The sequence below is a fragment of the Lepidothrix coronata genome, unplaced genomic scaffold, assembly GCF_001604755.1.
Source record: "Lepidothrix coronata isolate B3197 unplaced genomic scaffold, Lepidothrix_coronata-1.0 Scaffold162, whole genome shotgun sequence".
NCBI lineage: Eukaryota > Metazoa > Chordata > Aves > Passeriformes > Pipridae > Lepidothrix > Lepidothrix coronata.
The window spans coordinates 1130752-1144977 of record NW_016690342.1 but is presented as its reverse complement, the minus strand read 5'-3'; the positions used below and the strand labels follow the sequence as shown (position 1 = coordinate 1144977).

General features: G+C 40.9%; 1 protein-coding gene across 24 annotated transcripts in view; it reads right to left on the bottom strand.

The window, feature by feature from the left end:
- ADGRL3 (adhesion G protein-coupled receptor L3) overlaps window positions 1-14226 on the bottom strand; it is a 520635-nt gene that overhangs the window by 214565 nt on the left and 291844 nt on the right. For all 24 annotated transcript variants that reach the window (XM_017829314.1, XM_017829319.1, XM_017829296.1 and 21 more), the window contains exon 5: window positions 10753-10862. In XM_017829314.1, the coding sequence (XP_017684803.1) occupies window positions 10753-10862 (110 nt within the window). The remainder of the gene's footprint in view (window positions 1-10752; window positions 10863-14226) is intronic.

Below are 14226 nucleotides of genomic sequence, written 5' to 3'. Positions count from 1 at the left end.
TCTTTAAATGGACAAAGGCCTATTTGTTCCTTCTTCGAAAACTCAGCCTCAGCACATAAAGTGACCCTCAAATTAGGCTTCTGTTATTTGCGTATACCATGTATAAGATGCAAACATGCAAGCTGACATCCATCAAACATTTAAGCACATGCCTTGGTGTAAGCATCCCAGTGGTGTCAATGGGGAAAGCCCTAGAGAAACCAGGGGTACAACTGTGCCTTGTACAAATACTCATCTGGCAAATTTATCTCTGTGTTACATCTTGCGCCTCTGCACCTCATGTCCTAGTCCGCACCAAAGCTGTCTCAGACGTGCCTGTAGGTGCTGCAGGCACAACCTGCACATGCACCCTGCCCATGTCAAACCTGTGGCGGTACTCAAACACGACCCTATTTCCCTGCTACATTTCAATAGCTGATGCCTCCACATCTTCTGCTCCATACTGAGTATTGACTAACAGTCTTTCCTGTTTCAGGCACTGCCAAACTGAGTATAAATACCTAAAGCAGCAACAGGATACGCATGTGATTATATTGAGGTAGGACTAATTGCAGCCTATGATAAGGAAAGACCTTCAGTAGTAATAAAGTGTAATTTCATACCGACGAGAGCCACTAGCCACTCCTTTCTGCTCTCCCATACGAGGCTAGACTATCAAACTCATTTATCTTACAATTTCCATGTTTGGAGCCATGTCTTATTAATAAAAAATATCTCCAACACCATCTATACATTGTTTCCTGGTTTTATTTCTCCTTAAGGTCAAATATTCAAACCCAAGTCTGCATTTTCTCCACAGACTTTACACTCCTCCCCTTCAGTTTTGCTGCAGAAACGCAGAACCATCTTTTTAAGGTTGCATTCAGAATAGCACTTAAATGCAGAATTTTCTGCTTTAAATAGTAACATAGGTGGAATAACGCCAGAGTGTTTCCTGTACAGACATTAAAGGCAGATTTTCAGGGGAGCTCAGCTTTCATTAGGGCACCTAAATATAATGGACTCATTTTCAAAATCTCAAGAGCAATAGTTCCTGTTCTGTTTAGTAGAACCATAATTTTGTAAATCTGAACATCGGAGGTTTGGGAAACTTTCAGGTGCATGAGTGTGCATCTGTGTGGTCCTGCAAGCCTTTGCAAGAGATGAAATGGAAAAATGTGATATTATTAATTTTTAAAGCAAAAAGGACAAAGGCCCAATGCTGCCTCTCCTGGGATAAAAAGAAAGGACTCAGCTGGATTACACAGTGATGCGCCAACCCCAGAGTGCTGCACTAGCGTGTGCTCTTCAGCAAAGGACAAGACAATAGTTTCACTCACAGACACTATTCAAACACGCACATGAGAGAAAAAAAAAAGAGAGTTAATGAGGTGCAGCGGAATAATACCTTCATAAAAGCAGAGAGGGGAAACCAGGTAGACGTCATCTGCAAGGTAAATTAAAATTATACATCTCTGAGGATTATCAGTGAAAATTGAGATCTGGAAGGGAATTTGCTTTTGATATTGGACAGGATAAATACTCACTATAAATCTTTTTATGTGGGCCTGTAGAGTGGAACAGAGAAATTAAAGATAAATGAGATTAAGGCATTTTTTTTAAAACTACATTAGACATATTTAAGTTACTCATGGAGAGGAAAAGGACTTTAGAGGAGAAGATTAGTTTAGACCCTCAGCAATACATTCATCTGGGAAATCAATTGTAATAATCTTTTCTAATCTGAATTGGTTATCAACCCCCTTAGGCCCCCTCCCCGTCCCAGAAAAAAAAAGTCAGACACACCTCAAAAAACCCTTAAGAACATCTCTGCATAACCTGGCAATCAGGCCAGGTAAGTGACACATCATGACTATTTTTGGATAAGAAAACCATAGAAATAAGTTGCACGGTTTTGCTTGGGGTTTGGGGTTTTTTTGTTTGTTTTTCAAATGGATACCGTGGGGATGGCTCCTTTGCCCTAGCCTTCCACAATTCCTCCTCCCAGTTAACTCCTCTTAGAAACAGAGGCAGAAGCTAACCAAAATCAAATGATATGCCGTCTGCGTTTCTGCCTCCTTTGCCAGAGGTACATATAACTACTGTGGTTTCATGCAGGCCTATATTGTTGTTAAAAGTCAACTGGAAATGTTGTTAGCAAGGGAAGTGGAGGAAATGAGGAAAAAGTAATACCTTCAGATGCATTTGGCTCTCTTCCTGGGAGCCCTTTTAATATAAAGAAACTCAACAAAGTTGTATTTTTAGATCTGGAAAGATGTGCTTTCGTATTTCACACACTAAAGGGATTTGCCTTAATATACTCAAATTTCCCCCCTCCTTTCTCCTCCCTCATGTGCTAGAAGAAATGAACTTGAATCCTCAACTTAGCCACTGGATACACATATTCTGTTCTCCCTATTGGCCAGAATAAAACTCAATAAATGTATTTAATTTCTTTTGTGGATTTATAATAGCACCTGGCAAGGATGGTCTTAATCTCCTTATACTGCTTACACCAATGAAAGGAACCTTTGCAGTACTTCTTGTGAGAGAAACTAAAGGAAAATAGGAATAAAATCTGGAAATATAAATATTATTTCCATGAAGACCTTCTATAAAATGTATTAAATCCATATCAAAGTCCCCAAAGGGTGCTTGGCATAATAGCCCAATTTAGACAATAGGTTATTATTAAAGATGGAAAGAAATATATTCCTCTTAATGATGACAGAATTGTTCAGAGACAACTGGGAAGTATGGGGACATGTTTAGACAGCAAATTGGCAGCAAATATCTGCTGGTGCCCTGTCAGAGAAAGACGAAAAATATGGCTTGGTACAAATGACCTAAAGCCAGTGGTTTCTTCCCATTGGAACTCCCGAAAAGCACGTTTGCAGGGGTCAGGCTGCTACATCTTGTTAGCATCTTTATTAAGGTAACACAAATTCATTTCAGACACTGCAAAGATGCATTGCTATTTGGATGTGCAACCATCAGCTGCCAAGGTGGGAGGACTGCAGCACCAGATTTTCATTCTTCTTTCTGCCCAGTATTGGTTACAATTTCCATTTTTGCTGAGACAATGTCTGTCATTTACTATGGTAGAAATGGGTGTGACAAAGAATAATTTCTTGAAAAAAGCTAACGACTTCAAACAGCCTCAGGTTAACAGGAACCTGACCCTAAGTTTGCTGACACTAAAAGAAAAGTTTCCCTGCAATTTAATGGCCTTTGATTCAGACTCAAAGGCCAAAGACATTCAGGCAACAGATTGAAAGATTTTAAGAAACTTCTAGTTTAAATGATTGACTAGACCCAAACCAAAAATATATACTTTCTCACTCAAAAAAAAAAAAAAAACAAATGTGGGTAAAGATTGTAAAGGAATAAATAGTACATAGAAGTCACACAGGAATTGAGTTACTCCCTTATATTCATAATCTTCATAAAAAAAGTTACACTACTCATCACAGTTTTCCACCTTCTACTTCCATAATAAACCCATTTTAGAGGCCCTTGGGAAAACTGACAAGGTTCTATATCAAGAAAAACAGCATATGTGAGAAACACATAACGGATCTACGCTAAATTCTTTGACTTATTTAAAGTCTGGATCTCCACACTGCAAAGTTCCGTGAGAGTGAAGTGATTGTGGGAATAGGGATGTGAATTTTGCCTCTTGTACTCTACTACAGAAACCTTTTTATACACTCTTAGAAAAATAAAACTTCTTGCCATTGTAGTTCCTTAAAAATATAACAAAAGTATCAACAAATGTGCAATTAAACATCCCATGATCAGCTGACAAGTACATAGGTGCCTAGGCTATAACTGACTTCAACTCTTATCCACTGCAGCATTTCAGACCTAAAACAATCAAGCACAGTACTGTGGTGCCTTCTCTGTGGTGATACAGACAGCATGTGCAACTCAAAGACACACGGGAGCAAAACCTGCTGTTCATGGAGATATGATTTTCAGAACCAAGCACAGTACAAAGACAGAATGCATCAGTGAATAGAGGCATTTCAATACTTTAAGCCTGGGACTAGGGAGTGGTGAGCTGGTTCAGCAGATGATCAGCTAGACACTAAGAAGAAAGCAACAGAGAAAAAATTACTTTTTGCACAAAGGCTCATATTAGAATGAGTAGAAGACATGAGGTGTTCCACAACCTAGAGGAAAGGATTGAAATGACAGGAGCCAGCAAGAGTTGGCTTTTCACAGCAGCATACTGGAAATTATAGATGCAGCAGGTAGTGATGGCCTTCCTACTATGGAGATTGCCTAACATTTCTCTAATTTCTTCTCACAAGAAAATCCATAGTTTTCCTGCTGACAGCAGACCTTAAAACCAGTATGCATTACAGAAACACACACTGGAAATCACGATGTACCTTTATTTTTAAGCCAACCTCATTTCAAATTCAAGAATTAACCACATTACCACTTATTTCACTACGTCTCACAAAAATGTTCTTTTTCCTTTCATCTCAGGCTACTTTTGAGTTTTCAAACACCTTTATTTCCCTAGCTCTTGGCACTTAGTTTTTCTGCCCTTCCTGAACACTATGCAGAGAGCTCGGCCTCCAGGTTTGCGAAGCCCCATAATATCAGGTTTATTTTAACCAAGGGTGCTTTCCAATGGGCTGTTGTGTAGGTGCACTTTCCCCACAAACACACACTAAAAGACAACTGATACGGGAAGTAACACATCCTTCATTTCTCCCTCTGTGGATTAAAATCAAAACCAGCAAGCAAAGCTGTGAGTTTCAGTGAATACAAAAGAAAGAGAGGTTTTTGGCCACAATGCCCGTGAAACTGTGTGCCTTGGAAGAAAGGCAATTTGTCAGCAGGAGACAAAGTAAAGATTCTTTGCTCAGAAATAATCATAATGGATAGTTAGGTCTGGTGCTGGGTTTTTGGTTTGGGTTTTTTGTTTGTTTTTAATTACCGTTCCTAGCCCTTGCACACAAATAATTCATTTAACTAAATAAAACAAAGGAGGCCAGGCTTCAGGAGGGAATTTGCTCATTACTGACCAAAACGCCAACAGTCGGGTTTAATCCCTTGGGAACATTTGCCATTTTCACTACTGGGCCTCAGGAGACCAAGTTCTCTTGGGAAAAACAAAAACAAAACAAAACAAACATAAAAACCCAGGGCAAAAGAAAAGCAGAGAAGCTGCAAGTCCATTTGTTTAACAGAAGCACAGCACTGCTCTCAGCAGACAAACACTGTCTCTCAACCGACAGAGAAGGCGGCAAGAAAACACACAGAGGGAAAGCCTGGAGGCCACATAATGGTCTTACGGCACTCCAGAAATAATTAAGAACTGTATTCTTGGGAAAAGTGGTCTCATTAAATTGTTTTCAGATTGCAATTTTGTCCCATCTTCTCCCTCCTCTTTCCCTTTCCACCAGCAATCTTAGAGCAATGAAAATATCAGTTTGCTTTCTAGTGCTTGTATTCTCTTAAAAATGTCATTATTCAATTATCTGTCTATTCACTGGCCCTAAGGTCCAGCAGAGCAGATATTGTGCGCCTTCATTTAATGTTTTTAAATGCACTTCAGTCCACTTGTGATACAATAAAACTTTATTGAATTCTGTTCCCACATCACGCTTACCATCCCTCACTTTTATTGATATGTGAGCCCATCTACTCTTCTATCAGCAATAAAAGGAATATTTCTAGCAAGGCTATGACCTTTCCTTCCATCACTACGGCAACTGGGAAATGTGATTTCAGGTTCCGTGTTTAAAAGGAAAAAAAGTCCTAAGAAAAGAAGTGATGAACTCAAGCATTTTTTCCTTCCTCTTGTTAGTGTTACAGAAGCAGGAAATTTTCTGTAAGCACCAAAGATATTTGGTGCCTTCAAAACATTTATTAGCCTGTTTAGCCAGAATGGAAAGGAAGGACGATTCATCCTTCCTTGGAAGCCATGACCATTTTTCCCTTGCAGGAATCAGCTCTTTGAACAGATCTTCTCACTATTAAAAACTGATGGAAGACTTCTTGCCTGGGTGTGAGGCAAGTTGTCATCACAGTGAAGTACGCCATGCCCAAGGCACCTGTCTCACTCCCTCTTGCAGATGCCATGTTTTCTATCAACGCAGCAATAGGCTTGTCCTCATTGAGTCTACGCCTTTTTTCCACTTTGCCCTACCCTATAGCTTAAATTTTCCAATTCCCTATTTAAAAAGACTGTTTCTGAAGGATATCAGTGTACAAGTTATTCTGTGAACTCCAAAATCTAGAACTTAAGGGAATTGGGAGCTCAGGAAAAACTGAAGGTAAATCATACTCATCTAGCTAAACCCTCTTTTCCACACTATGCTGGGTTCCCTGGAAGCCTGTACAGTTGTCTCTAGGGGAAAATGAACAGAAAAAACACTGCAAAATACCTCTGGTGCTTTCAACTCGTGCCATTTTCAAAACCTGAATAAAAACTAAATGCAGACAATCCCTAAATTTCAGTCAAAGCCATTGGGCATCCACGAAGGGCAGTGCCAGTGCCGTGGCCCATGGACCATGTGTGCTCCAGAAAGTGAAGGGAAGGAGGCTCGTCATGCTGAAGTCATGCAAGTTCATTCATCCTTCTCAGAGATACATGCAGAACTACTAAAACACGGATGGTTTGAGCTGTGAAGTGTTACATACTCACAAAGGTGGTACTTGCAGTGGGAAAACCAACACGTCCGTTCTGGTTTATCAGATTACCAATTGAAAATCTGGCTGCTCACAATGACAGCTAGCCCAGCCCTCTTCCCACCACCACTGGTCCCGCAAAACTGGACTCTCTTGCTTGTCACCAGCCTCACATAGAGCTTTGGATAAATCACTCATCTGCTTTCTGTGCTGGCTCCTAAGTAAAATTGGAAGGCCCTTAGCACATTACAAAGGTGAAATAAGAAAAATTACACTCCTAGATGTACTGGCACCATGACAACAGGATTGTACAAGCACCAGAAGATGACAGTGAAGTGTTTCTGCAATGAGTGTTGACCTAGCTTCACAAAACCACCTCCACCACTGCTGTTCCAATTACCCATTTAACTCTGCTCGGTAAACGGAGAAGGGGAGAGGGAAGGGATGCACTAGGAAACAACAGAGTACTGGATCGAAGGGACCCTCACCATGTCAGGTTTCTCATAATCACACACAGCATAACACAGCTTAAATGCAGCTTGAGACATCTCTCCACAATAAGATGTGTCCACAGCTCTGGCAATGGCAGACTGCAGGTCTGCAGTAGTACATATTAAATTAAAAAAACATCAAAAAACTCTCTTGGTTGGTAATTACTAAAAGAAAATCCAATTTAAGAAAATTAGAGTAGTAATTTCAGAAGAAAAAGGGCAATATTTAAAGCAGGTGTCAGAGAAATACACACTGTAAGCTAAGGTCTGCTTTGATAAAGACAAAATTAATTTTATGACTTCTGATACCAACAATACAGGACACCTGATGCCACTGAAGCCTGTCAAATTAGGGCTGGTATCTTTTACCTACTGAAATCATCAGCTTTTCACTTGCTTTTCCCTGTCAGAGGGCAACCAAAGAAGTCCAGACATTTTTTGAATGACTGTCCATTTTTGTAGAAGGCAGCTTCTACCACATAAAGCGACTACAGGATCAGGAAAATAAGGCAAGGACTGGGCTATCTGCATAAACATCTGTCCCCTTCTCCATGTGTTGAAAGTAACTGCAGCATCATGAAACTCTCTTTGCAAGAGGTATCTCTAGTAAACACACAGGAATGTGGTGTATGGGGTGATATAAAGAACATCTCATAATATATGAGCTACTGAAGTTTGAGGAGGTTTGGTTCTCCCCCATGTGAGAGGAAAGGGGATGCTTTCTTCTTGAAAATGATATGAGCTAGTGGTGGAAGAGTTAATAAATAAAATCTCAAGAGAAGCAGGCTACCCAATGGAGTTTTAAATCTTAAGTAATTTTTCTCTGAGGCAGCGTATACACTAGCACTATATTGAGCATAAGTGCCCAAGGTCAGTCCTAACAACATCTCTTAAAGATGATTCCTAAACTCTGTTCTCTTGAGATGCACACATAGTCCCTTCTGCTGCTGAGCCAGCACTTAGGTAAACCCTCTCTCTGTCCACAAAGAATAATTTGAAACTGTAAGGAGTAACCCGTCCAACCAGACAGAGGTAGGCTGGAATTGCACACAAGTGCCTGATTAAATTATTAGTTCCTTTATTATGCAACTGATGTGTTCTTTTAGGAGATGGTCATATGGCAGACACCACCATTCACCAAGGGCTCGGTGCACTGAACCACCAGGGAAATGTCAGTGGCTGAGGAAAAGTTTTCCCCAGCGCTAGAGAACCCATAGAGTCCACTCCCTTCCTCCAAGGTGCATGGGTGTGGGGAGTGAAGCTAAGGAAGCTGGACCTGAAAGGATTTGGACAACAGCCCAAATATGGCTAGAGGAGCTGAAGCACCTGGGTTCAGTGATAAGAACTGACCTCTTCAAACAGTAGAGGCATCACTCAGGGCATCAAGGAAGAAACAGATTTCATCCACCAGGCGTAGCTTTGGTCCAACCATACCTTTTCTGATCTACTTGCCCAGAGCTGATACCTTCCCCATCACTTGGACAGCTTTCATTTGTGGGGCACTCGTGGGGCTGAGGCAGGGAACATCTACAAAATTAAACTGATCATTCTGAGAGAAGAAATGGAGGCAGTAACAAACCCACCACTTCAGGTAGGAGAAGAGCCCTAGGTTTTTGACTCTATATCTGCAGACAAACGGGGACAGTTTGCCTCAACGCAGCCAACTTCTCTGGTGCTACACTGAATTACAACACATGAAAATTTGATCCAAAATTTCCTAGGTAGTGCAGAACAACAAGCTCAGGAGATTGGATCCTATTTCACCATGTGCTCACCCCTTGTCTTCCCCCTCCATAACTCTACTTGCAGAGGCATTATATTTGATTCATAAAGAAATGGAGGATACAGCCATCAAAGCTATTAATTTAATTGCAAAGACACTGTGGCAGTTGTTGACATTTTCCTACCCACATTCAGATCATTAAAAAATACACAATCCCTACTGTACATTTGGTACTGAGCAACCTCAGTACTGAGTTATTTTACATCTTGTACACAGGGTTGATTAACGCCTTGGGGCATAATACTGACATATCACCTTTCTCACAAGGCATTTCAAAATTCCTCTTTGTTTTATATGCAACAAAGGCTACAGAGGGGTACTAGGTAACGACTATTGCTTTACCAGCCTAGTCTCCAGAAGGAATGGCATATCTCATGCAAATCACAAATCACAAGGAAATACAACATGCTATGATAAACTGAAAGCAATCTCCCCTCACCCTCTCCATGAACAGTGTCAATTCTAAAATGAAAGACCTCATTTAGAGTGGAATAACTCCAAACTGTAATTTGGAGAATATTCTGCTCACTAGGGCAGACCATAAGCCCCTGATGTCACTCTTTCCATGGTTTAATAGCTCACTCCATAAAAAGTATTCCATCATTGAAATTAGAAGCCTCACATTTTTGTTTAGAAAAAAACAAACATGGACATGCTGAGCCTCCCGTCAGCAGAGAATCCAAGTTCCTCAGCCAAGAGGTCCCCTTTGCTCAGAGAGGTGGCCTAAGCTGCATCCCTCACCTTGCAGTTTCTCAGAAGTCAAACACTATGCAGCCTTCCCAGATGGCAGAAGTAGGCAGGTGGCCACCTCCTGCATAAGGGATGGGGACCACCCGAAGGGCTGAGAGATCCTGCTTTCCCTCTAGACAGTGTGCCTGTCACTGCTCAGACACGTTTGCTTTCCTGCAGCCCATGCCTGAGGCAGCAAAGAAGATGGTCTTAGTCCTCGAGCCAAATCCTGGGCTTCAGCAAACTGAAATTTCCTGCTGCTTTCTCAGTACAACACTGTGGGTCAAAAGCGTCCATTTCCATACCTGCTTTTTTATTTTGAGAGGTGTGCTATAAGCTCTGGCCCGCTCAAACAGAAAACCTAGAAATGGTGCTGTTATTCACTGCTCAGCTCTTTACAACTGCTAACAAAAAGTGCACTCCTAGTATTGTCGTTATTTCTTTTCTGAGGTAAGACCTTTTTGACAGTAGGACTGTAACTGCGTCTAACAAATTCGGTTTCTACAGAAAGCAAATTCTGACGTACACTTAACTTTTTGTACCTCTGAATTTCCCGTTTGGCACACACTGCTGTAATCTCAGATGACTGCCTCAAAAACGGATTGCCTGTAATTTGCCTTCATAACCATGGAAGCTTATAAATTAGTATATTCTACCGTCAAACATCAAATTTCCCAAAACGTTAGCTTTCTACCTCCCTGGTGATACAATACCGTATGTAAGGCACTTATCAAATGTCACCAATTACATGGACATAGGTAAGCTGAAGCGCACTGCTGTGTGATCACAATCATAAACCTCTGTGAAGAGCAGCTGGAAGCTAGCAGTAGTCCTCTGGTCTGCTTTCTCTAATGGGGTTTCCCAAGTGTTTTCCAAAAGATGATCTGTTACTGTTAAACCGCACAGCACAGAAAATATGGGGCATTATTAGAATATTTTTAATCTAAGCACAAACCTTGCACAGAGAACAATTTTTCGTATCTTATCAGCTCAGTCTTACTTGATGCACGAGGTTTGGTTTACTTGCCCTTGGGCAACAAGAGACAAGCTCAAGGCTGGCCCAGTCTCCATAATAAATCTCTATTAAAGAAACAAATGCAAATATATCAAGATACATACTGTAAGGTACACATTCATACTGCACTTCCAGGTACTTGTATGTCCCAGGGCATGGGTCTGGAAACACATCAGGGCCAGCAACAACTGCACACTGGGTCCGATTACTGCACCTGAAAAGCAACAAAAATGAGAGTCAGAAAACAGACGGACAGAGGGACAGATCAAGAAGCTGAGTGGCCCCTCCAGTGTTAACAAGGGTGAAGATGCAGAAGCCAGGACTTCAGCATCAGCTGGGGAAGCTCATCAGTGAGCATGGAAAGGCTGGTGGCAAATACCAATGTCTTCATCAGCTTATTGCCAAAAGAGAAGAGGCATGGTGGTACAACCCTTCCCCTCCAAGCAGTTCTTACAGCACCAGGAGCTATTTCTTTAAAACCAAACTGAGAGGATGAGTCAAAAATATGTCTACAGGTACATAATCCTCTAATTCTTGAATCCCAAACTCCATTACAGTGACCTCAATTAACCTTGAATACCAGCATCTGCACCAAACAAAATGCAAAGACTAAACCAACAACAACGGTGGCAAAAAATAATCATTGTATATTTTACAGCAGACATAACAATATGTTTTACAACATGTTTATAAAGCGTTCCTACAAAAACAGTTATCTTGTATAATACTGTTTAATGCAAAGCAAAGACTAGAAACAGCAACACTTGACTGGGAAAAAAAAATCACCAAATAAAAGCTGTCTAAAATCCAAAATAATGTTTTTCGTACACAGCCTGCTAAGGAAACCTCCCAGTCTGACCATTCACAAGACAACATACTTGCATTAGCTACAAATGGTTAAGTTTTATTCAATCATTCTGCCCAGCATGGCTGCATCTCCTGAGATGACGTACTTTCTCCAAAAAGCAAGCATTGATCTCCATGAAGAAGACACAGAAGGAGGTGACCTTGGCTGCTGCAGTGAGCATCTTTCAGGTTAAGAGCACAAATACAGAGGTTGGATCCTGCAAGATGCTTTTACTGAGGCATATATACATGTCCATGGGTGACTGATTTGTGCATGTGTAGAAACCCACATTTGCCTCTGCTTTTGTGGTACAAGCACCTCCATGTACAATTTTAGTGTAATTTGGGTAGGCAAAAGCATTTAGCAAACAGTGATTCTATAGACAAAAATCCTCTGCTTCTTTGTTCATTTAAAGAAAAGAGAAAAATATAATTAGTCTTTGATTTTTATGCTTTTGCGTGCCAGAGAGAGACTTCCCAAGGGCTAGACCAGTGCCTTTACTTCCTTTAAGATTTTGCCTCCTCTGACGTGATATGGGACCCCTGACCCTTCTGCTCTTCTAGCAGAAGCTGTGACATCCAGCACAGAATTCATTTAGAGTTGCAGTGGAAATGCTTCATGTTTACCTGAGGCTACAGTTTGTCAGCCTTAATGCGGATTTTATTTGAGCCCATAAATTAAAATTGATTCATTAGTGACTGCCTTAAGCTCCATAATTTCTTTAATTTTATGGAAAGATTAATAAGAGCTGATACACTTGCTCATCAGGCTGTTTTGCTGGATAGCAGATAATCCAGAGGGCTGGGACATTCTCGTGTTTTCTAGTTGAAAGACAGCACTTATCACAGCAAGTGGCTACTGTTATCATACGCACAGAAAAATAATTTTCTTAACAAAAAAAGTAACTTTGTTGTCCTCGCCTTTGCTACTCACAGACAAAAGGCTTGGCTGGGACATCACAGGTAGCTTGGACTGTGCAAGTGGGCAGTCTTCCAGGAGAGACTTTGAACATCATCCAAAATTTCACTTTCAACAGAAATCCTTTACTGGGCTCAATGTGCCTTTCAAAAAGCAATTGCAGTGGCCTAATCAATAGCCTTTCTGGCTGAAGAGACAGCCCTGGCCACGTTACATAGAATAATAGTAATGGATCAAAGATACCTTTCAAAATCACAAGTAAGAAAGCACAGTTATGAGGGACTGGAAGTTGGAGGGAAACAAACACATCTAGGGTTCATCTGTGCATGTTTTCTTTCTGTCTGCAAGGAAGTATTTGCTTTGAATAGTCAACCATTTCCTTGCATCCATTTTTTTTTAATGCAAGAACTTGGATAGAAAAAACAGAAGTGAAAATGTGCAACCTAGAAAGCTCTAGATTCATAACCAGAGTTTCAAAACTTGGCTTGGAAGTTGAAGGCTGTGAACATCAGTTTTAACCTCCCCAAATACATGCTACCTTCTGCAATATCACCAGAGAGACTAAAACCATAAGGATACAAAGGGTAGAGTAGGGAACGCAGGGTACTGCTATAGGCTTTCCCCCCCAACTCTAGAATATTCTGAAGCTCCCTTACATAATCCTAGAATGGGGGATGGCAAAGCCTACCAAGCAAAGAAACTTGAAAAGAAGGTGAGATGAAATTGTCAGTGGCACCTTGGGGAAGAAACACAGAAAACCAAATGAAAAACTCCTAAATAAAATCTCAAATACTCTGTTCTGCCAGTACCTCACAAAATTAACAGAAAAAGAGCTAATACAGGAAAAAAAAAAAATCAAAACCAGGAGAACTCCACCTGCTCTCTTTTTCACACTCATTTCATATGGGAAGTAAAACTGTGTCTGGCACTGGGTATTTCAAGTTTTCTCTTATCACCCCAGGGTGAAACCATGCAGGTTTCTCATTCTTAAGGGATGAGGACAATTTAGACTAAAACCCTTAAGAAAAAAGCTAATACCTGTTCAACCAACTATTACTGTCAGACATCAGGCTACAGAAATTTTAAGGGGACAAAGAGGTAAAAACTACTCATCATTAAAGCCCTGGTTTCTCTGCTTTTGCTCATATAATTTAGCACTTTCACAAGAGCTTCTCGGTTCCTTCAGTTTTGTCATATTTCTTTCCAGACAGATTAAAGGCCCAGGTGACAGCAAGTGACATGCAAGACATGACATAGAAAAGGAGATGTGTACAAGAAGATGAATCTGTAGTCTTGGAAATGAAGGCTAATAAAACTGTAACATATTCATGCTTACTCCATTCCCAGCAAACCAGACCACGAGTTCTTCTTTTTAAAATCACAGGATTACACACAGAATATTGGGATTTCATGACACTTGGGTCTTGGTAATACTCACTCCAAACTCCTGGAAGCTGTGAGGCTCAGTGCTGGTTATTGACCTTTCAAGTCAATGCAACAAGGATCCCTTGTTCTTTTTTTTTTTTAGTTTTAGTTTTGTTTTCGGTCATGTCCCATCTGCCATTCCTGTCTCGTCCCCCACCCCTCACCCCTTTTTTTTTTTCCTTTTAATTCTTAACTCCCTTCTTGAAGGAAGATCTTTACTGACTACTGGAGCTACAATTTGCAGCAAGAACCAGCACTACACCAGCTTGAGTAGAAATCCATCTCCTCTGCTGGGCAATCACAGAAACACCATCCAGGTGTCTTAGCTATACCCCAGAAACTGCAGCTCTCCACCACGTTGGATCCTCCTCCAACAGGGCAGGAACAG